This window comes from Paecilomyces variotii, assembly GCF_004022145.1.
Source record: "Paecilomyces variotii strain CBS 101075 chromosome Unknown C8Q69scaffold_5, whole genome shotgun sequence".
NCBI classification, from domain to species: Eukaryota; Fungi; Ascomycota; class Eurotiomycetes; order Eurotiales; family Thermoascaceae; genus Paecilomyces; species Paecilomyces variotii.
Window position 1 is genome coordinate 1,523,083 of NW_021167144.1, and position 21,531 is coordinate 1,544,613.

A 21,531-nucleotide genomic window follows, 5' to 3' on the forward strand; every position below is an offset into this window, starting at 1 on the left:
CACACTCAGTATAAACTGGATCTGATGTGGATTCAGCGAAACGTGTTTACGCAACCAGAGGCTCTGGCTTGAGCTCAGACTCGGTCGGCACAGCGGACACCGGAGACTCGACGTGCTGGCCGACAGGCTCCTCCTTGGGCGCCTCGGGGAAATCCGTCTGCTGGACCGTGGACTCGGGGATGGGCTCGGCCTTGACGAGAGCCGGGGCGGGGGCCACCTTGCTGACTTCGGGGGAGACAGAACGGCGGTTTCCAATGTACTCTTGTGCCTTGGAGCTGTAGGTACCCGCATACTGCTTCACCAAGCCGGTAGCGTGAGCAGTCTGCTGGCCAGCGATGTCCTTGACCTGGTTGGCCTGAGAGTGGATGACCTTCTGAGCATTCTCAATGTAACCATCGATGATCTCGCGGTTGCTGATGTAGATGAGAGGGCCCAGGTAGGCGACAGTCACGCCGATCAAAGACAGGCCCCAGAGAGGAAGGATCTTGATAAGCCAGTAGGAGAAGAATGCAGCGGTGAAGGCCTGTAGGTCCGTCAGATTCATTGTCTTCATATTTTCTCAACAATAATATGGAGCGTACCGCAACAGTGTGGATGATGTTCTCAACGAACAGAATGCGCTGGAACTCAATGAGGAAGAAGTCCACGAGCTGTTCGAGATCCTCCAGAACTCCCTCAATCGCCTCCTTAGGGACAGTGTAGTACTTCCGGGGACGGAAAGAACTGGCGAGTCCTTGGGAGAGGACCAGCTTTCCAGCAAGCTCAAGCGCAGCGGTAACTAGGGGTGGAATCAGTATGCGGGAGGCACCAAAGGACAACAGGCAAACTCACATCCCAGAGCCACGTAGAGGAACTTGAATGCCCAGCGAAGAAGGGGGAGGTATCGAGCAGCGAAGATGAAAGTCACAACGCTGGCAAAGGACACAGCAGTCGCGCGAGGGTGCTCCCACTATATTGGTTGTTATCAGCGCAGGCTCAAATGTCGACAGAAAGCCGGGCAACTCACGCTCAGGAGACTGTACAGCAACGAGTGGTAGGCTGAAGGCTCGTTAGTATCTCGCCTACTGGAATCGATGGATGCTGCTGCACATACGCGTCAAGGGCTGGCCGGTAGCGGTGGTGGTCGAAGACTCCACCTTGGAGCTCTTCAGGCCGCGAAAGTCATCTCCGGTGCGGTTGGCTTCGGACTTGATGTTCTGCACAACGGGGCCTATCGCAGGACTGGTCAGCCAGATTGTTCGAGCCTTCTCGAGATGATCTCATCATTTCCGTACCATCCAAGACCGTATCCTTGACGTCTGTAAGTGGGAGGAAGGTCAGTCCCCTGGATTTCCAGTATAAACGTTAAGGAGGACAAATGAAGAATACTGTGGAAGAGGAAGAGTGTCAGCGACCAGTTCAGTCAAACTAGATTCAAACGATTTCCAACGAACCTCACTTGTTCCATTGGTGACGGGGTAGTGGACGTCACCGGCGTTGGTGGAAGCCATTAGGGCGGTTTGTTGTGGGTGCAACAGCTCTGACAGGGCTCGTGCAGCGCAAATAGGGGTTTCAATTGAGAGTTGTAGCAACACAGAGAGTGTAGCTCAGTGTGAGAAATAAAGATAGTCAACCGTGAGATTGTGGCCGTAGGGGACGATGATGGAGGGAAGAGCAGGAGAAAAAGGCGATGGGCGGTCGGGACAAGTTTGGTGTTTTGGGGTGTGATGCAATCCTAGCGAGAGGGTCGTGTGCTTTCCTGTCCTCCTTAGAGCCTCCACTAACTCTCTAGCCACAGCCACCACCGTCAAGACCTAGACCAAGACCAGAATCGATCAGGATTCTAATCACCGCTGTGCCCAGATTTCCGCTGATCAGGTCTGATCTGATCTGTTGTTTCTAGAACCTATGGTATTATTATGGATTATTACCGCTTGATTGTCAGTTATCCCCCCTCTTTCTGCCCGAAACACCAGGCAGATAATATTCATCATCTCTGCGACAAAGTGCGTCTGAGCTCGGCTGATCTCATTGGAACCCACTGCGATCGAATTACCGGACAGACAGCCGCTCAGATGCATTTCCATGTGATGGAAGCGCTGAACCGCTGATGCGTTCTCGAGACAGTATTCCAAGTACGTGGTCTGCACAACCTGGGCAGAAACAATACAGACTCTTTTTCAAGTGATGACGTTTTGTTTCTCTCTATCTAGCGCTACAGATGCAGGGCCATTTTCAGCACCCAGGAACAGCTCTCACATTCGTCTCCCAATCGTGGTGGGTCTTTTGCTAATGCAGCTGAAAATACATACTTAGTGGAGAGCCTAGTAGCTTCGCGGCAGATTCAGCGCTTTTTCGCCGATAAAATTCAAAATCATTTCCTGGGACGGTCAGCGGTAGAAATTCTTAATTATAGATCAAACAAAGCTAGACTTACTCTGCTGACAGGCGCGATGCGAGGGACGAAGCATTCGCGGAGATATCGCTCAACATGGTACTCTTGAGCATATCCCATGCCGCCATGGGAAAGGACCTGAAGGGGGAAAAAAGAAACACGATTTAGCAATGGTCTATGACTTGATCGATCAACAAAAGAATAACACTCACAGCTCTCTCGCAGGCTGTAAAAGCAGACTCAGCGGCCAGGTATTTAGCGGTGTTGCACGCAACTCCAACTGCTTGCGGTGTGATCGTTTTATCAGTCTTGCTGGAATCGTAAAGGCGGGCTGCGTGATACGTCGCAAGCTTGGCTGCTTCGAGATTCATGTATGCGGCAGCCAGTGGATGCTGAATGCCCTGGTTCTGCCCGATGGGCCGGCCAAAGACTACACGATCTCTTGCATAGTTTGCAGCTTTCTCTAGAGCTGCATATCCCAGTCCCAGAGCCTCACCAGCCAAAAGACATCGCTCTGCGTTCATTCCATATAGCACCTGCGAAGACATGATGGTCAGAATGCCATGCGGTTTCCCTTCTTCTCTCTAAGATACATACGATCTTGAACCCTTGGCCTTCCTCGCCAATCAGGGTGTCCGCCGGGACTCTGTAATTCTCGAAGAAGACCTCGTTTGCATCTACCGCTCTGCCTCCCATCTTCTTGATCTTCTTGAGCTCCAAACCGGGTGCACTCTTGTCGAAATCAATGAAGAATAACGACAGTCCCTCCGAGGGCTTCTTCACTTCTTCAAGCGGGGTGGTCCTGGCCAGCAGCACCATCCGGCTCGCTACCTGGGCTGATGATATCCAACTGCATGGATAAGTCAGCTCCATTTCCATGTGCAATCGCTTGGGTCCAAGTGTACATCTTTTGCCCTGTGATCTTATAGTAGTCGCCATCTCTCACTGCGCGGGTGCGTAGTTTCAATGTCTCCAAGCCAGTGTTAGGTTCTGTACTGTGATTCGTTAGACGGTTTCCAGTATGCCTGGTTATGTCGGACGTACACTCCGAAGCATGTCCGCACTTCTCCTGCAATGAGAGGAGCCAACATCTTCTTCCTCTGTTCGGGCGTCGCAAATCGCGCGACTGGCTAGACATTGCCCTACTTTAATATCATCTTCCAGCCCAATGGGAAGACGGACAAACCTGCGTTGCATAGACATTCGCGTGGATCGACTGAGCACCTGCAAGACCCGCGCCGGTCCTATCCGGATATCAGCTCCCGGCCTGGCCTCTATTGTACAAGCGAACGCAGAGTGACATACTGCGCAATAGTTTGCATCATCATCGTGGCTTCGGAGATCCCCAGGCCTGCTCCTCCCAGTTCTTCGGGCAGTGCAATACCAATCCAGCCATCCTTTGCAAGAGCCGCATGCAGCTCGTGCGGATATTGTCCCGTTTCATCGCGTTCGGCCCAGTATTCCTATAGTTGGTTCCAATTAATCGGACGTCTACCATATAATTGGTCTGGTCAGATGATGTCACTGTTCGACATATAACGTACATCTGGAAATTTCGAGCAGATTTTAGATATTGCGTCGCGCACCATCAATTGCTCTTGTGTGAAGCAACTCGTCTCCATGATCCTACTTGACGGAGATGTTGAGAATTGCTTTCTGGGGAGCCTTGTTTGCTGCACCGATGCATGTTGACATCTTGGCAATCGAGGTACAAACAGTCTGAATGAACGAGAAAGAGAACGGTGGGCCATGCTGCGTATATACGATGGAAATATATCTGTCTAATGCTTGGGCTGGGTGTTCTATGATAGAATATACGGGGATCCAACAGGTGATGTTCCAACGACCCCATGTTCCCCCCCCATACTTAGATCAGAGTCCAGACGAAGCTCTCTCCGCACTTGATCGGCCGATAGCCGGGATCTCCCCGATGGATGCCTTGACAATGGGTGCCTGCGAGGTCAGGCATACATCACGTGGACATCACCTGACCTGGCGACCGCACGCGTTGCCGAATGTTTTGATAGAGCGTCTCGAACCTCCATCCATGTAAGCCAGAGACCCCCTCGACGCCCTCATTTTTCCCACACCAATGCTTGGTTCGATATCATACAACACAGATTGGAGGCTTTGAGGCCATTTCGCGCGCCTCTGTGACTTGCTGGAGTCGTGCATCTACCCTCCCCGTCCGTTAGGTTCGCATTGTTTACATCATGGTTGCCGGTGCAAGGGCACAGAGGCCCGTGGGCTCAACTGCCTGGGTCGCGGCAGAGAAGGAAAACATCGCGCAGCTGGTGAATCAGGAAATGGAGGAAATTGAGTATCCAGTTCGCCATGAGCTGGAGTGGCTGAATGAACATATGGCAGAGGTCTTCTCCTCGAATCAATTGTAAGGCTGCCATCTCGCCAGTTCCAGCAAAGCTTCAGCAGCTGACAGCGATCTTAGCAATGTTACCGAAATCTTTAAGACGCCAGGGAAGATGCGAGGCAAGACTCCACGAACGGCGCGAAAGCGCAACGTGGAGCAGGCCCGTGTGGTGAGTTCCAGTTGGGTCCCCGCGACCGTACGAAGTCGGTTACTGACATTTCACTTCAGCCCTTGAGCGATATATTTTCCTCTGCGAACCAGCCACCCAGGGCTAGTCCCTTCAATCAGGCGATTGCTAAATTAGCCGTCAACAAGGATGCGGAGAAATCTTCCCAGCCTCAATACCCTGACCTCAGACAAAATATGAACTCTTTCCCCAAATACAACACCGATTCAGGTTACCATGGCATGGCAGATGAGGACGAGATGGTTCTCCCAGGCATGCAGCAGGATTCACAGCCATCTACTCAACCTATAGATGAGGAGCCAACCTTGATTGCGCACGATGCGCCCAGCCCTGTCGATCGTCGCACTACAGAAGGCTCCTTCCACTCCGCTCAGGAAAATGTTTTGGCGCGCGGTGAGACCCTGGAGCCAATGAATATAGGCACGTCTACTCCTAAAAAGAAAGTCGAAGTGCAGGTTCCAGAGATGTCGCGGGAATCGACTCCAGTTCAGAGTTCTGTACGATCGCCCGAAAAGAACGCCGCGCCTTCGGTACACGAATCGCAGCCGGCTGAGAAAGAGAGCAATGACGACATGGAGCTCGACAACCAGTTTGATGATATCGGTTCACCTTCCGATGGTTCAACTCCGGAACGGCCTTTGATGCGGAAGAGCAGCCTAACATTTGCTTCCCTTCCTGCTAGAGAACCTCTGATGACAAAGAAGAGCATGGGAGGCGCGAGGATCTCGAGGACGAGTCATGTCGACCTTGCGAAGATGAACACGGCTGGGCGCCCCAGCTACTTTGGCAGACAGACTGGTCCTGCGCGGAACACGCAAGCAGTACCTGAGCAACGCGATGAGAAGCTCCAGGAGGACAAGATGGATATTGATGATGAGAAAGAGCTTCACCCTGAGGATCTGGAGGTCGACACGCAGGCTAGCAAGCTTCACACGAAATCATCTACCCAGAGATTGCACGAAAAGATCAGCATGCTTGGAAAACTACAACCGTCGCGTCCGACGAAGTCGATTCCCGCTGTTTCGGCTCTTGCAGGCTCTCAAGTCGCATATCCTGACCTCTCCAACACGAAGCAGGAGCCGTCTACCCAAAGATCCGGCGTTACCCCGGCTCCTGAGCCTGCCGATGCCGAGGACGACGAATGGATCAAGCCATTGGCGTCTTCGCATAAGACGAAGATTCCAAAGAGCAACACCGCTGATGTTATGGAGAATGTGGCTGGGCATGAGACCGTCGGAAACATGGAGAAGGCTGAATCTCGGACTGCACAGAAGACTGCTGACTCTCCTGAAAAGAGCTCTCCTATGGCCGTCCAGTCCAAGCATGGCAAGACTGCGTCTACTTCCGTATTTTCATCGCCCCAGCGGTACGATTTCAAGAACGGCCTTCACCAGAAGAGTGCGTCGGCCTCAAATCTGGACGCTGAATCGACAACACCTTCTACTTCTCCCAGGCGCCATGACGGTCCGTTGAGCGCATCCAAATCCAAACTCCAATCGATCATGAAGACCGCTAAGGGTCTTTTCACGAGTAGCGCTGGAGTTTCAGCAGCCGCCAAGATGGAGACGCTATCTCCAACTGCCTCGCGCACTCGACCTGGCACTCAGCATGGTGCGGTTGAAAAAGACCATTCTCGTCCCGCGTCCCCCAGTCCACCAAGATATGAAGGGCGCAGAACGCGCAGTTCCACCGAGAGGGAGGAGAAGAGGAAGCAGAAGGAGCGGGAGGATCGACAACGCGTGGAAGAGGAAACGGAGAAAGCCAGGGAGCAAGAAAGGCAAAAGGTTGCCCAGCACAAGGCATCCCTAGAAAGGGCAGAGCGGGAGAGACGTGAAGCTTCGGAGCCTGAGCCTGTGAAATCAAGCCCGAAGAAGGCACCTCAACTTCAGAAGCAAGCCGTACGAGAACCCGAGCCGAGTGCATCTCATGCTCAACAGGCTCCTAGACCCGCTGACCGACGACCGGTGAGACCAACGCGTGAAACTGCACCGAAACCAAAACCGCAGCCTGTCTCGATCCGAGTAGGAAGTGCACTTTCCCGCCAGATACCATTGGCATCTGCCTCGTTTGCTTCACAGATACCCGAGCCGAGTCAGACAGCAACAACACCAGCGGCTGCCTCGAAGCAGCCTGGTCTCAGTAAGAAGGCTAGTAATACTTCGTTGTACACCACCGCCTCGACAGGTAGCTTCAAGAGCTCGGTATCCTCCCAATCTCAGCGGAAGGCACAGTTGGCTGCAGATCGGAAGAGGGAGCAAGAGGAACGAGAAGCTCGACGCAAAGAAGAGCAGAAAAGAGAACAGGAACGTAAGCGTGCTGCTCAGCAACAACAGGAGGAGGCACGTCGTCAGGAAATGCGCAATCGAGCCGAGGCTGAACGACGGGAACGTGAGCAGTCTGTTGCAGACGACCCTAAGAAGAGCGCTCAGAAACAGGCAATTGAGAAGCGTAGATTGGAGAATACTCGCAAACTCGAAAGGCAAGGCAGTCAGCAGCCGACTGCTGCAAGTGAATTGGTATGTTATCCTTGATCTGGACAGTGCCAACATCTTCTGACAGTTCCTTCTTTCACAGAATTCGATCCTCCAGCAAGAGAAGGGTGCATCCCAGGCCTCGCAACGTAGTGATCTTGGTACAAACAGACCAGCGTCCCGCCTTGGCTCTGCTCAACCCTTCGGTCGCTCTATCAACCAGCCAGCGCCCAACCCAGCAAAGCCACCCAAGAGGGCACTAGAAGAAGAAGCCCACAGCCGGGCCACTGCACCGAAGCCCAGCACGGCGTATCAGGCAGAGTCCAAGCGGAGGAAGACGGAGGACGAACATAATCCCCTGCCTCCCGTGCGACCAACCATGGCTCCACCGATTCGCCAGTCAAGTATCCGCAAGGTAAGTTTCATCTTCGCCCCCAGAAAGAATCAGCACTAACAGCCTGCAGGAGGCTTCCAAGTCACAGATCTTTCCACATGGCTATCCCACGGCTCCCCCGCCTGCGGCCCATCATCAGGCGTCCTTGTACAAAAACGCTCCTGCTGCTGCTCACGCACAGCATGCAGGCCCTTCAAGGCCCGGACACCCTCTCGATATGAGCAAGTATACTAGCGGCAAGATACCCTTTGCGGATGCTCCCAACCAAGGCTCCTCTTCTCAAAAGACTCCAGGTCATGGTGTCCAGAAAGCTCCGGCTAGGCCCTCGCCCAAGTATCCTAGCGGAGAGAGTATCCATTTGCCGGAGATCGCGACTGACAGCGAGGAAGAAGATTCGGATGCAGAGATCATGCCAGTGCCCAAGTGGGCTCAACCGGATGAGCTGAGGGCCCTCTTGATCGAGCAGGAGGGCAAGGAGGCAGATATGATTTTCGGCCCGATTGCACCATTCTCGCTGGAGGAGACGTTCAAGGCTGACAAGAAGATCAAGAAGTTCCGAGACCGTACCAGCAGTGCCAACTGGGCCGGTCCTGATGGACTGACTCAGGAGGAAGTCCGGAAAGATCTTGCTGAGCGACAGCGGCTGAGACTGAATGGCGGATGGACATTCGCCCCTTAGACCAAGTACATTATTTTTTTGTTGTTCTTTTTTTTTTTTTTTTTTTTTTTCAATTGCAGAGAGCCAGCATTTTTGCGCGTCCCAGAGGGAAAACTGGGTGTTGGGACTGCTGGGAGCGGCGTTTCCTGATTGCATGCATATACTAGGGAATTGTGTTGTTCTTTTTTGGCGTTTGTGGCTGGGATCTATATTATTTCATCCGTACCGGTACGCTCGAGGCTTGAGCGTACCGTGTATCTTGGGGTCTATTTTAGGGTCTAGGATCTTAGATATTGCTTGAGTCTGCCGCTCATACGTTATTAATCCAGACTTTAAAGTCTTTCTAGTCTTTCTAGCTGAACTTTGTCCTGCGACCTTTTGGTGGCCCATCATGTGAGATTCGTCAATGACATCCAGTTTGGGGGCCAAGTTCCCTTTTCCATCCATTGAACAACCACCAACGCAGCCATCTTCCCCTCCGTCTCGATTAAGCGAGATAGATCGTCTTGATCCGAAAGCCGGCCTGTCCCGGGAACCCACTCCTATACGGGAGAAACGCATCTATACCTCGTATGCGATAGTTCGCACACGAGTTGTGTGCTCCGGCATACATAGCCATGCGCCCCGGGACTGATCATTATGCTAACATTAGCGTTTCATCCATGCCACCCCGCCTTGCAGGAAAATCTATGCTTGTTATCATGCATGGCGGACAGGTAGCTGCCAGGTGGCCGCGTCAAATCGTCCAGTGGCAGTTGCTGGTTACTGGTTACGGCCGCTTGAGATGCCACGACGCGGTTCAGATGTATGCATCCTCCTGACGGTGTCGAGGAGGGGGGAAGCGCCGTATCTATCTATCGAGAAGGCCACCCAGATCTGGCTTATGTGCTTACGGGAGGATATATCTCTCCGGATGAGGCGTGAAGACGGCCTGTCTTCACCGCTACCGTCATCTTCGGCCTTGTTTGTTAGTTCATATATTCCATCTTTTTCTGGCATAGACCCCCCTTCTTTTCCATTTTGTACTTTCTACATTGTCTACAGTGCACTTCTTCTCATTGTCTGTCTTGACAATCTGTCTCCCATCACATATCTCTAATTCTAGACTCCACACGCACTGATGCTCTCCATCTACACCTGTCTGGTCTGTAGATATCTTCGAAGACTCGCGGAGGGCGGCTAGTTAGAGAGAGAGAGAGAGAGATGAATCTACCACTTCCGAGCCCATCGTCCCTGAGCCCTGTTGCTCGTTTGATGGAGAGCGGCGAATGGGACGAGGCTCAGGATGTCCTCCAGCGAATTCTACAGAAGAAAGAGCACGAAGCAGGAGCCAGTCATCCCGAAACGCAGCGTGTGAGGAACATGCTAGCCTGCGTCTATCGTCGTCAGGGCCGGAAGAATCACGACGCAGACGCTGCAGATACTGCTCGACAGCGCTCGGGCAGCTCAGAAGGGGGCACTGCTTCCGCCGCGAGATCGAGCAATTCTCCCCTTTCTGCTCGTTCTCCTCCTTCGAATAGTCCTGAGCATCAAAATCAGCAGCACCAGCAGCACCAGCAGCAACGACATATACTCCAAACATTGGATGCCGAACGACGAGCTCTCGAACTAACCCTCCGAAGAAGCCTTCGCCATCCAGGCTCTCGTCCTAATCTCGACATGCTGTCCCGTATGGACTCACTCGCAGATACATACTTCGAACATAACCATCCAGAGACATCCGCGCAGCTCCACCAGACTGTTCTCCGACTTCGTACTTCCACCCTCGGCCCTGGAAACCCGCTCACCATCGTGGCCATGGACAGTCTAGGCCGCGACTACGCCGCCCAGGGACAATTCAAAGACGCACTCCGCCTACAAGAAGACGCAGTAGAGGCCGGCCGCGTGCACCTCGGCCAAGAAGACATCGTCACATTACGCTGCATCGTACATCTAGCAGAGACATACGGCCGGGTAATGGCCGAAGCGCCAACAATACCACCCAACGCGCGCGCAATCCCGTTTCTCGAAAACGCCGTATCAATCCTCGAGAGGACAGCGGGTTCAGAAAGCTCTGACACCGCGTCCATACGATATTACCTTGCCGTGGCGTATTCGAGAATCGGGGCACGGATCGGCGACGCAGAGGTGCTTCTAGCGGCTGTTTTGGGATGGAGTCGTCGGAATGTCGAGACGGGGAATAATACTGCGATTCAGATCATGCGGAATCTAGTGACGTTGTATCGGCATCTGGGGAAGTTGGATCGAGCTCATGAGGTGGAAATGCTGTTGAGGGCAAAATGAACTACTTCTCTTCTACATGGTACTGAACGCGGGCGACAATTCAGTTTTGAGTCAATAATTGCTATTTAGTTATACCTCAAGAAGTAAAACTATACAAATGACAGTAAATACTTACTAGTTGGTTGTCTTGGCGCTAATAATATGCAAAACATGAATTAACTGCTTTATTGGAGGCGAGCTAAAAGGCCCCTATTACCCTATACAAAGGGCACAGAACAATCAACGCCTAGCCACTTATTTCCACCTATTTAGGATCATGTCAGACACGCCGGAAGTAGGAAATACGTAGATATAGTGGCGGAGGCAGTGCTCCAGGCAGGAATTAGCCAGGGTGAAGTCCTATAGTTAGGTCCTAGGGACCCAAAAGATTATATTCCCGTACTCTAAGCTTCTCTTCCTATCTCGCTTCTGTGGTCTTAAACCCCGACGAGATTTACTCTATTTGTAAGGAGCATTTAGGTGGCGTGGTAAAATCGCAGTACGATATTAAGACTAACCGCCAGAGTTCTAAAGGAACACTATAGGATGCGCTATTCAAATGGTAATTTGTAGATTATATAAACCTTTATATATGATCCCCCTTTTTTTTTATCTGAAAGTATAGATCACTAGATATAAATGAAACTGGATGCCTTAAATAGGTCTGGCTGAAGTTAAGTGAGGAGGTTTTGATATCTATCACTTGTCATAAGTCTTGATTAAGTACTTAAAGGGGCTATTGTGCAATCCTAGTTCAGCACAGACGTCAGAACAGTTGGTATCAAAAGCCTCCTTTGGCAATTGAATTCTTGATTAAGGAAACTGTAAGTTATATATCTTGGCTAGTCGATTCAAATCTTGACTAGGCAACGAGCGTAGTAAAATCAAACACCCTTGATCTGGTGCACACCTTTTTAGAAAACAATAGTAGGCTTTCATTTGCCAGCAGCTCCAGGATTGTGACAGCCGCTTCAAGTTCCTTGAATATCCAATTTCTCATCTCCACAGCAACTAGTGAGTCGATCCCATAATCGGACAACGGATGGGAGGCCTGTATCTCTTGTTCTTGTATCATTGAGAGCGACGATATCTTTGAAATAATTGCACTGGAGACTTCCTGTATTGCTTCAGGCACTGTTTTGGCCTGTCGCAATTTGTCACGGAGTCGGATAGAGGCGTTGGGACCATCAGCAGTAGACTCCAGGGGGCGAAGTGCATACATACTATCACCAAGTCATTTCTCGGATAACTAACGAACAAGGAAGTGAACCCTGCATGCTACTAGTTACTTACTGCAAATAAAACCAGACTGGGCGAAGCAGCAACAGTACCATCAGCGACATGCTTGAGACTCGAATACAAGTTGATGGAATATGTTGAGATACGGGAATTAACGGGCCACTAGACTGGAACCATAGTAGTTCCCTGTCATCTCGTCAGGATCTAATTAATTAGCCCACCGCCTATAGGAACGTTTCCGATTTCCGTCTCTTTGTTCTTCTGTGGCAGTCTACTGCCTACTATTATTATACAGAGATGAAAACAATGTCGAATGCTTACACGCGTTGATCCTTGTCCATTCGCTCACCCTTCTCCCTGGGCTGAGACTGAGATCCCCATTGCGCCTGGATTCAGATTCCATCTCTTGTTCTCATTCTCATCTATTATATCATTCTCGTCTTTGTGCTGCAGACTATAAACTAGATGGCTACGGAGGTTGCAAATGATCCTGCCTCATCCACGCCAGAACAGCCTCCAAGGGATCAAAGAGCTGATGAGGGCGAGGTCTATTCGATCTACCAGGGCAAGGCCAAGATCTTGATTGTCCTCACGGCGTCCATTGCCGGCTTCTTCTCGCCCCTCTCTGCGAATATCTATCTCCCTGCGCTCAACACGCTGGCCGACCAGCTGCATGTGAGCAACACGTTGATCAATCTGACCGTGACAACGTATATGGTACGTGGAGTCCATCTCAGAGAGAGTACCGATGGATGAGCTCATTGTCGATCAAAATCGCTAACGTCATCCTTTCTTCTTTCTCTTCAGATCTTCCAAGGATTGGCTCCAGCCATCTTTGGGGGTTTCGCAGATAGTGCCGGTCGGAGGCCCGCGTACATCATCTGTTTTATTGTCTACATCGCCGCCAATATCGGCCTCGCTCTGCAGCGGAACTATGTGGCCCTCATTATCCTCCGCTGCTTGCAAAGCACAGGGAGCAGCAGCACCGTCGCCCTAGCCAACGCCATTGTGGCCGATGTAGTGACTACTGCGGAACGCGGGGTCTATATCGGATACGCATCTGCTGGAGGGATCCTTGGGCCATCTCTCGGACCCATTATCGGCGGCTTGCTGACCCAGTTCCTGGGGTGGCCCTCGATCTTCTGGTTCTTGACCATCTTCGCTGGCGCTTTCTTTGTCCCCCTCCTGCTCTTTCTCCCAGAGACTGCTCGCAGGATTGTAGGCAACGGCTCTCGCCCGCCTCCGCGCTGGAACCAGTCTCTGCTGCAGCTCTGCTCGCGCCACCGGTCTGGGGAGACGCCAGTGCAGGCACGCGTTCACTTTCCCAACCCGCTCAAAACGCTGGTCATTGTTTTTGACCGGGAAGTCTTCCTGATCCTGGCCTGCAACAGCCTCATCTTCGGCAGCTATTATGCCGTCTCCACCAGCGTTACCTCGCAGTTCAAGATGATCTACGGGTTCAATGACGTCCAGATAGGTCTCTGCTTCATTCCAGTCGGCGTTGGCAGCTTGCTGGCAGCTTACACACAAGGCCGTATGGTGGATTGGAACTACGCGCGGTACGCCCGCCAGCAAGGCATTACAGTCTCCAAGACGCGTCGTCAGGACCTGACCACCTTCCCTATCGAACGGGCCCGAACAGAGGTCGTATTCCCTCTGATTGTCCTGGAGGGGCTGGGCATGATCGCCTACGGCTGGGTGCTGCACTACCAGACGAACCTTTCTGGCCCGCTTATCTTGCTCTTCATCATCGGGTACACTTCGTCAGCAACATTCAACATCCTGAGTGTCCTGATGGTCGATATTTACCAGGAGAGTCCGGCGACGGCGACAGCTGCCAATAACCTGACGCGTTGTTGGCTCGGAGCAGCCTTCACGGCGTTTATATTGCCAATGATCGATGCCATCGGACGTGGCTGGGCCTTCACCATAATTGGGATTATCTGTTTCCTGTGTGTGCCAGTGCTTCTGGCAGTATGGCAATGGGGTTATGGCTGGCGGCAACAGCGCCAGCGTCGTGAAGAGGAGAAGCAGTTACTGCGTACATAGGATCTGTCACAGAAACCGACCTGAAGCAAGATCGATCTTCTCAACAAAACTCCTGTTCTTTGTATCGAACAGGTATATTTTGAACTTTTATGCTCAACAGTGACTTAAGGTCAATTCAAACTGCTAGTTAGTCCAGATTCATAGACTAGATCTAATGTTTTATTTCTACCTAAAGCATGACTAACTATATCTTAATCCATCATCAAGTCGACTAATAGATCACTTATACAAAACTCTTCAAACCTCATCTTTTGTATCTCAAACAACGAAAGCTTATATCTATAGCCATCTGGTTCTAGTTTAGATAAGCTACTATAACTAGTCTACATTTTACATTTAATCGGAGATTTTCAACAGAAAATAAATCTTAAAAGCAATCTAACTTTTGAAAAAAATCAGGTATAACTAATCCTTGTGTATAACTATAAGAATATAACATCTGTTAGATATCGTATGTACATAATTACCGCTACGCAGCAGCATACATAATACCACCGTGCGCTACAAGGAGCAATTATTGCAGGAAAGATCAGCCAATATCTACTCTACTGTAGCCTAATCTTGACGCGGTCAGAATGTAACGATCGGCCGGCCCGGCGGAAAATATATTTATCTTACCAACACTGCAGGAAGACCTACGTAAGTAATATAAACATAGTAAACAGGGTATATAGAGTAATAACAATAAGATAAAAAGGCCCAGAAAATTATAGTAATTAATGCAAGGTTTAAAAAAATCCTGCAATATAGGGATTCCATGTAATCTGGGACCGGAAAAAAAAAAGAATTTGAAATTCCCGTTTTAATTTTTGAGTTGCATCATCCGTGAATCGAACACGGGCCTCGTCGATGGCAACGACGAATTCTACCACTAGACCAATGATGCTTGTTGATGTACTACCCGTACATTATAGGGTATATAAGTGAAATTTATACTGGGTAGGTTCTTTTTTTCGGTCAAGATCTAACTAAACTCTAGCTGCATGGTTATTATTACGGATTGACTATCCTTTCATGCCGTTGTGCAGTTTCGGGGGCCGATTTTACCGCAAGTGATAACACCGGAATTGATCCGATCGTATCTTGTCATTGTTCCATGAACTTTACAGATTGCACTCTGCGTCGTGGATATATATCTATCTAGGGCAGGCATGCGGAAATGCTCCGTTTTCTATCGGGGAGTTAACTTGCAGGGAAACTCGATGCGTTCGATTGCGTCTAAATTCAATCCCGTTCTTCAAAGTTTAGCCTCCTCGTGTTCGGCAGATCAAGTAGATCGCGATCATCGTGTTTACGAATACGAGAGATCGCGTCAAGGATTCAAAATGATACATCATCGGATGAGTTTGTCACGTAACAATATACAGTATTGAAGGCCCTGGCCGAGAGACAAGGCCCGGCTGTACCAGAAATCTTTCAGTATTCTATGTTATTTTACAACAGGCTCTCGCCCTTAGACCTATTCTACATCAACTTCCGGTTCGACGTCGCTGGGTCCGTCGTCTATGCCTTCGTCCATCGCATCGGCGTTGAGGTTAGAGGAGTCAGCCGTCACGCCGCGTCTCTCTTTACCCTTCTCATATGAGACGGTCCTCCATCCCGCGGGGACAGATGGGTCTTTGATGTATTCAGACATGGGGAACTGCAAGAGTGTCAGTAATGGAGATCGATAATACGGGTTCTAAATTCGGGATCCGTACATAATGGTCATTCTTCTTCATAGTCACGACCCACGGGACGTTGTCGAACGTCACGGCCCGAAGACGGAAATAAGTGTTGTCTGGGATCTTGTTTACTTCTCGCACGAAGCTGTCCAGATCCCGCGTCTCCACACCGTTGACAGCGGTGATAAAGTTCGTCGGCGCCAGCCCATACTGGTACGAGGGAGATCCACGGCTCTGCAAGGGCATTAGTATACTCGTCACATAAACACAGGAAAAAAAAAATACACATACCCTCGCACTAACGTAGATCTCACTGTGGAGCTTGGAGATCTGTTGCCGAACCGCATGGTGAGGCTTCTGCAGCACCGCACCGCAGAAAACCACAGCACGGTCCGTCTCAAGCTGCTCAGTGGGCACCGTAGGCACCTTAATGCGCATCTCCTGTCCGTTCCGGACAATGAGCGCATCAAGGACTTCGTTATCGTACATGATATCAAGCTCCGAGACACGGGTTATTAGGTTGCCGTTCAGGGTCAAGATGATATCACCCTCCTGCAGAGCATCCGTGGCAGATTTGAACGATGGAGGTGGCACATCCACCTTTCGTACCATGAAGAGCTGATGTCGGGTCGGGTTGGCCTGAGCAACTTTCTCGATCCATTCATCCGACACGCCCATGATCCGCGCCTGGCTCATCTGCACAACATAGCTCTCCATATTTAGGATCCGCAGCTTAGGGATGTCTCCCTGCTGAATTTTGCTGACGATAGGCAGAAGCGAAGGAGTGGCCATGCCAAGATGATACTCGACATCCTTGTGGCTATTGGCAGTGCGCTCTCCCAAGTAGTTCAACCAGAGAGCCTGCACAACACCATCCTCGCCAATGAGCACACCATTGGTACACTGTCCACTGAGACCAGTATCCACTGTAATAGCGTCAAGATTGATGGCACGGTATCTCGGAGCAGATGAATTCGCCGGGATGGCTACAGTGGTGATGTCCGTGACAGTCGTCTTGGCCACTACTATGCGGAAGTTCTGATTGAATCCCACAAAAATGGTTTCCTGGCCCTGCTTGATGTTCTCCGTGCTCAGTTTAGCGCTCTTAACGGGAGCCTGGACCAGACTCGGGTCGTATTGCACGATAGTATAGTTCTGTAGTGGGTGCAAGAAGACGACCCTGCCACTGACAATGATTGAATCCGCAACCGTGATGTTGATATCACATAGATCATACGGAACGATAGCCCTAGAGACAACTACAAGGCCCTTTTCCGCGTCAACAACAAGACCGAATCCAGTCTTCTTGGCCTGAGGGTAGCCATCGAGCTTGAGAGGCATCGTGCAGGAGACCCTGACGAAGCTTCGAACAATGTCAGCTGCAGCAGGCTGACTGATTCCCTCGAGCCTGATGAAGTCGGCTTTTCTGGGGACTGGGGGTGCCGCTGGTATCGGATCGGCGAGATCAGAGAAGTCCCATAGACCAGTGTCGTCATTTCGTACGGCCAAGCGCATCCTGGGATGCCAGTGGCGGTCGACGTAGACGATACTAGTTCCTCTGGTGTGTAGATCCCGGATATGTCTGTAAGAGACAACGACTCTGGCCCGATCTACACCACGTAAGTACCACTCTGCCTGTAATCCAACACGAGATACTTACCTGGGATAGTCTTCATGACTTCGATGAACTCCTTTAAATCCCTAGTTGGGCGTTTGTCGATCGTATCTATGATCCAACCGGACACGGTGTTTTCCAGCTTGAAGGAGCCGGCCGCCTCGCAGATGTACACACCGCGAGTGGCGATGGCGTACAATCTCGCCTGCTGGTAGGAGAGATCATGGAATGTTCCGCCTGCAACAGAGACGAAGCGGTCGGGAGTGATTGCATGCAAGTCTCCCACCTGACATTCAAGTTCAATATCCTCTCCGCCCCTCTGGACAAGGAGTTTGATCGTGTTTCCGACGTTCGAATCCAGGATATCATCCAGTCTCACGAACCGTGTGATGAGTTCCCCGTTGATCTCCAGGAGCACGTCTCCCTCCTCAAGCTTGCCATCAGCGGGTCCCTCTGGAAGCACAATCTCAGCCACCAGCATGCCCGTCTCCGTTGGAGCTGATGTACGAACAGCAGCCTCCCATTCCGGAGTCAGCCCTAAACGACGACACTCGTCGAAAGGCTTGATCATGAATTGAGTCTGGATGGTACCACGGGTGACAGGTTCACCCCTACGGATACACTCTAGAGCACGCAGTGGACGGTCTAGAGGCAGGAAATAGTCCGTCGCCGCCCCGTCAGCACGACCTCCGGCTTGCAGGGCGATTGCATGACCATCGATATTCACCACCGGACTGCCGGAACTTCCACCACTTGCTGCCGCCGCTGCCTGGATGTAGTTGGTATTAAAGTCACTGTAGCCCTCGCCATACTCGGGAGCGTTCCTGTCAAGACGACTGATCACACCGGAGAGAATACTGAGCTTCTCTCCCGCATCGTTACCAACCACACGGATCTCGACACCCACGCGGGCGGCATCCGGTTGCAGTTTCAGCTCTGTCAACTTCATATATTTGATGGCGGCCGGGTCGAATTTGAGGATACCGAAGTCGTGGACCGGATCGCGGTATATGGGTTTGACGTCACACTATGACAGGAGATATCAGATCAGAACTTGTACCCAGAGACAGATGCATATAGCAATGACAAAGACAATGGACAAACATACCTCCTCATGATTATCAAAAATGCAATAACCCCAGAAAGGTCCAGCGCAGACAACATGTCTATTGGTCAAAATGTATCCTTTCTCCGCATCGACCACAAAACCCGTTGCCTGACTAGCCATCGACAGGTCTGTATCAAAGGAGCATGTCTGACAGAAATGGATCGAGACGACACTCTTCACGACGTTCTCTATTGTGGCCTGCCATTCTGGCGAGTCTGCCGGAGCTGGGACCAGCGGCAGCGCGGGAGCAGTGTCGGCGTCATCTTCGATGCTGTACACCGTTCCATTGGCCGGTGTTGAATCCCCCGGCGTCAGCGCAGAGGTTTCTGGTTTCAAGTGTTTCGCAGGGCGATCAGTGCCAGCGACAGGGCTGTGCTTGCGCTTCGAACGCATCTCGCCTGTCCTCTCCATGTCGGATGCGGAAGAGGTGCAGAAATTGCGCAATGCGCGGACGGCAATATAACCCGGGGTCTTTCGAGCCGGGATTGAAAGAAGGAGAGATCGGATGGAACGGTTTATGTCGAGCAAGGACGAGGTGGTAGAGGGTCTTCGTCCCAGTTGACTGCAAGCTCCGCTTGTAGCTAGATCCTTATAACAATTCTTCAGGCGGCGAGGAAGCTGACGTCGAGGTGTGCAGGACCCTGGAGCAGGTACCACGAGACCACGGGAGATCGACAGGAAGCTGGAAGAGCTTGGAGAAATCGAGTTCGGGACAGACAGGCCGGGGGTCTGCGAGGGAGAAGAGCAACACGGCGCAGGCGCAGGTCGTGCTGGACCGGGAGACGCAGTAGCAACGGAGAAGCCCCTTCTGCACGCCGGAAGCAGGGCGGAGGACATCCACAAGACCAAAGACGTCGCCTCTCAGCCGGTCAGGAGTGGTGGATGGACAGGCTGGCGATCGGACGGACGAGAGGGCGCGTGGACGAGGAAGAAGTCATCCGCAGCACAGCTGGAGGTTGTTGCGAAGTTGTGGTGGTTAGCTCTGCTGGCGTCCTGATTGGACGGCCAGCAGGCCCTCGGAGCCATCTCCCAAGGTGGGCGCTTAAGGTCCTTATGGGGATAATATAAATATTATAATAATAACAGTTAGAAACAGATGATTGTCATTGCTATACTCGAGCACCGTCGGGGCCTATTCGAGTCTTGGTTCTTTTGCATCAAGGACGGGTGTAGCTAACACAAGCAGTATTACCGCCTCGGACATCTCAGCTATTAATTACTAGCAGATCGCACTACGCCTCAGAACAGGACCACAGCTGGTATATCGCATTTATATATCCAGACGTCTGAACTGAACAGTACAAAGTAGGCAGAAGCAGTGACTATCATATCATATATAATGCTGAAATCGGTCTATCCCGATTGACCCGTTGACTCCCCACGTATGCTCCCGTCAATTCCTTGTAGCCCATGTTATACAATATTGCGTACCCCTTTCTCTCCTTCAAATGCAGTCGCAATCCTTTGCGCCCTTCTCTTGCTAAACCCGGACCCGCTGGCCGTACGTGAGCATCCGGTGCGTAGGATGATACTGCAAAAGCAGCACTCCCGGACTTTGAAAGGCTCCAAAGACAGAAGCTGAAACCTTTTCTTCATCGTGGATTTCTCCTCTTTTATTTTATCTTGGTCTGACAGTGCCCGACGGGGATACTCCCGTGGAACAAGTGTCTTCGTGCACCTTTCACTATACCAGAAGGCCTCTGGTTGCGCACCTGAGGCCAGACCTACAACTGAGAGCGCGATAGTCATCCGTTCTCATCGCGCTTCACACCACAGATTCGGCCATGGAAGCCGGACTGGGACCCCCGTTACCTTGTGAGAGCCGATAGCCGTGTTTCTGCTGCTGCTGCTGCTGCTGCTGCTGCGCCGTTGAGGCTCCAGGGAACAGTTCAGCTAGCTGCGCGTACATGTTGTTGAGACTGGGCAAAGACGGCGGCGGCGTCATGATGGCCGGTGCCGACGGCAGAACGCCAGCGGCCTTCTTTGCTTTGTCGGTGATCGAGGCCAGGTAGGCCAGATTGGCCTGGAGACGGCGCATGCAATCGATATACTCCTGGCTAGGCTTTGTCGCCTGGCCCTTCTGCGCATCGTTCTCCGAACCCTGATTCGGAGACTCCGAATTTTGCGGCTGGGTCGGCGGCAGGCCTGCTTTGCCTGCCGCTTGCAAACTCACAACCTCCTGGAGGAGGGCGGAGTTGATATCGAGGAGTAGGTGGACTCGAGCTCTATCACGCGCAGCAACTTGCGCTTGAGCCGCCGCAGATTGGGGAGACGATGCCGCCGTCGGACTCGGCTGCTGCACCGGTCTCTGCTGACCGGCGAACATGTTATTCGGCGTGGAGACGGCAGCCATATTTGGTGGTGTCCCTTGAGCAGTCGACGCCGGCAACCCAGATACCGTCCGCGGCTGGGACGATTGAGAGGGAGTAGCTGGAACGGTCGACGGGGTATAAGGAGAAGGTGCAGATACCGTAGGGAAATTTGCGTGGGGTCCTGCGGCAGCCAACGACAACGCGCTTCCAGTTAGTTGATCGTCTCCCAACGCGCACGAGGCGTGAAGTAGTAGTAAGAATAGATGAGATGGACCAGATGGAGCAAAGCAGCACAGCACCCGACGCCAAAACCTCTGGAGCCGCGCAACTGCATTCCGGCCTAGGGGGAGGGGGCTGCTCAACCGTTGGTCTGTGTTCCCACCTCCCCTCAGGGCGGGCAGTACGTAGTCAAGCGACCTCAAGCAGAGATTCTAACGGGTTGGTTGCTGGCGTCAAGCTCCGGGGGAGACAGCTCTGGGGAAATCTTTCGATCTTGGGGACTTACCGGAGATTTGCTGGGGGATGCCGGCCGGCATCATAGCACCAGCGGGGCCGGTGGTCTGGAGTTGCACAGCGCCAAAAGGATGTTGTTGCGGTTGCTGCTGCATGGGATGGCCCTGTGGCGCCTTGATCTGGGAGTAGGCGGCGGGATTCGCATAAAAAGGGACCTGGTGACTATTCGGACTCTGGGATGGAACGGGATAGCCCGCCGGAGCAGACAGCATGGGGTTAGGATGCTGCTGGAAAGCAGGATAGCCAGTGGGGTTGGGATTCATGGTCAGCACCAAATTGTACAACCGCTCCTCCTGCTGTTTACCCTTCTTGCTCCC

At 51.9% G+C, this 21,531-nt stretch overlaps 8 protein-coding genes and 1 non-coding gene across 9 annotated transcripts; 3 read left to right on the forward strand and 6 right to left on the reverse strand.

Moving 5' to 3' along the window:
* Nucleotides 1-46: 46 nt before the first annotated feature.
* C8Q69DRAFT_507155 (Reticulon-domain-containing protein) lies at nucleotides 47-1,490 on the reverse strand (the record flags this gene model as incomplete). Its single annotated transcript, XM_028632862.1, has 7 exons — nucleotides 47-523; nucleotides 582-778; nucleotides 832-949; nucleotides 1,007-1,038; nucleotides 1,094-1,210; nucleotides 1,275-1,298; nucleotides 1,439-1,490. 7 exons carry the CDS (start codon nucleotides 1,488-1,490, stop codon nucleotides 47-49), a joined length of 1,017 nt encoding a protein of 338 aa, XP_028485482.1.
* An 813-nt stretch (nucleotides 1,491-2,303) lies between these two features.
* On the reverse strand, nucleotides 2,304-4,125 carry C8Q69DRAFT_402017 (putative acyl-CoA dehydrogenase; the record flags this gene model as incomplete). The annotated part of the gene is made up of 9 exons (XM_028627949.1): nucleotides 2,304-2,360; nucleotides 2,417-2,512; nucleotides 2,587-2,910; nucleotides 2,972-3,224; nucleotides 3,280-3,369; nucleotides 3,419-3,504; nucleotides 3,561-3,618; nucleotides 3,680-3,837; nucleotides 3,919-4,125. 9 exons carry the CDS (start codon nucleotides 4,123-4,125, stop codon nucleotides 2,304-2,306), a joined length of 1,329 nt encoding a protein of 442 aa, XP_028485483.1.
* Nucleotides 4,126-4,587: 462 nt separating this feature from the next.
* On the forward strand, nucleotides 4,588-8,523 carry C8Q69DRAFT_527942 (inner centromere protein; the record flags this gene model as incomplete). The annotated part of the gene is made up of 5 exons (XM_028633663.1): nucleotides 4,588-4,763; nucleotides 4,821-4,911; nucleotides 4,971-7,445; nucleotides 7,504-7,815; nucleotides 7,865-8,523. The coding sequence occupies 5 exons, from the start codon at nucleotides 4,588-4,590 to the stop codon at nucleotides 8,471-8,473; spliced, it is 3,663 nt and encodes a 1,220-aa protein (XP_028485484.1). The 3' UTR covers nucleotides 8,474-8,523.
* A 1,056-nt stretch (nucleotides 8,524-9,579) lies between these two features.
* On the forward strand, nucleotides 9,580-10,866 carry C8Q69DRAFT_467672 (hypothetical protein). The gene has a single exon (XM_028630641.1). The coding sequence runs from the start codon at nucleotides 9,656-9,658 to the stop codon at nucleotides 10,733-10,735; it is 1,080 nt and encodes a 359-aa protein (XP_028485485.1). The 5' UTR covers nucleotides 9,580-9,655; the 3' UTR covers nucleotides 10,736-10,866.
* A 637-nt stretch (nucleotides 10,867-11,503) lies between these two features.
* C8Q69DRAFT_467674 (hypothetical protein) lies at nucleotides 11,504-12,030 on the reverse strand. The gene has a single exon (XM_028630642.1). The coding sequence runs from the start codon at nucleotides 11,934-11,936 to the stop codon at nucleotides 11,577-11,579; it is 360 nt and encodes a 119-aa protein (XP_028485486.1). The 5' UTR covers nucleotides 11,937-12,030; the 3' UTR covers nucleotides 11,504-11,576.
* Nucleotides 12,031-12,220: 190 nt separating this feature from the next.
* On the forward strand, nucleotides 12,221-14,286 carry C8Q69DRAFT_417953 (major facilitator superfamily domain-containing protein). Its single transcript, XM_028628361.1, has 2 exons — nucleotides 12,221-12,670; nucleotides 12,761-14,286. Exons 1-2 carry the CDS (start codon nucleotides 12,419-12,421, stop codon nucleotides 14,000-14,002), a joined length of 1,494 nt encoding a protein of 497 aa, XP_028485487.1. The 5' UTR covers nucleotides 12,221-12,418; the 3' UTR covers nucleotides 14,003-14,286.
* Nucleotides 14,287-14,817: 531 nt separating this feature from the next.
* C8Q69DRAFT_t74 lies at nucleotides 14,818-14,888 on the reverse strand. Its single transcript has one exon. It is a non-coding gene; the product is annotated as a tRNA-Gly (tRNA).
* A 440-nt stretch (nucleotides 14,889-15,328) lies between these two features.
* On the reverse strand, nucleotides 15,329-19,521 carry C8Q69DRAFT_467678 (putative nuclear serine protease HtrA2/Nma111). Its single transcript, XM_028630643.1, has 5 exons — nucleotides 19,486-19,521; nucleotides 18,390-19,423; nucleotides 17,327-18,308; nucleotides 15,958-17,276; nucleotides 15,329-15,900 (listed from the first exon to the last, which is right to left on the reverse strand). The coding sequence occupies exons 2-5, from the start codon at nucleotides 19,224-19,226 to the stop codon at nucleotides 15,631-15,633; spliced, it is 3,408 nt and encodes a 1,135-aa protein (XP_028485488.1). The 5' UTR covers nucleotides 19,227-19,423; nucleotides 19,486-19,521; the 3' UTR covers nucleotides 15,329-15,630.
* Nucleotides 19,522-19,707: 186 nt separating this feature from the next.
* On the reverse strand, nucleotides 19,708-21,477 carry C8Q69DRAFT_520904 (hypothetical protein; the record flags this gene model as incomplete). Its single annotated transcript, XM_028633508.1, has 2 exons — nucleotides 19,708-21,041; nucleotides 21,207-21,477. The coding sequence occupies 2 exons, from the start codon at nucleotides 21,475-21,477 to the stop codon at nucleotides 20,155-20,157; spliced, it is 1,158 nt and encodes a 385-aa protein (XP_028485489.1). The 3' UTR covers nucleotides 19,708-20,154.
* Between the last annotated feature and the right edge of the window lie 54 nt (nucleotides 21,478-21,531).

Coding starts and splice junctions, on each gene's coding strand:
- C8Q69DRAFT_417953 (XM_028628361.1), top strand. CDS start 12,419: ATGGCTACGGAGGTTGCAAATGATCCTGCCTCATCCACGCCAGAACAG. Junction 12,671..12,760: donor TGACCGTGACAACGTATATG/GTACGTGGAGTC, acceptor CTTTCTCTTCAG/ATCTTCCAAGGATTGGCTCC.
- C8Q69DRAFT_467678 (XM_028630643.1), bottom strand. CDS start 19,226: ATGTCCTCCGCCCTGCTTCCGGCGTGCAGAAGGGGCTTCTCCGTTGCT. Junction 18,309..18,389: donor TTTTTGATAATCATGAGGAG/GTATGTTTGTCC, acceptor CTCCTGTCATAG/TGTGACGTCAAACCCATATA. Junction 15,901..15,957: donor AGATCTACGTTAGTGCGAGG/GTATGTGTATTT, acceptor ATGCCCTTGCAG/AGCCGTGGATCTCCCTCGTA.
- C8Q69DRAFT_467672 (XM_028630641.1), top strand. CDS start 9,656: ATGAATCTACCACTTCCGAGCCCATCGTCCCTGAGCCCTGTTGCTCGT.
- C8Q69DRAFT_467674 (XM_028630642.1), bottom strand. CDS start 11,936: ATGTATGCACTTCGCCCCCTGGAGTCTACTGCTGATGGTCCCAACGCC.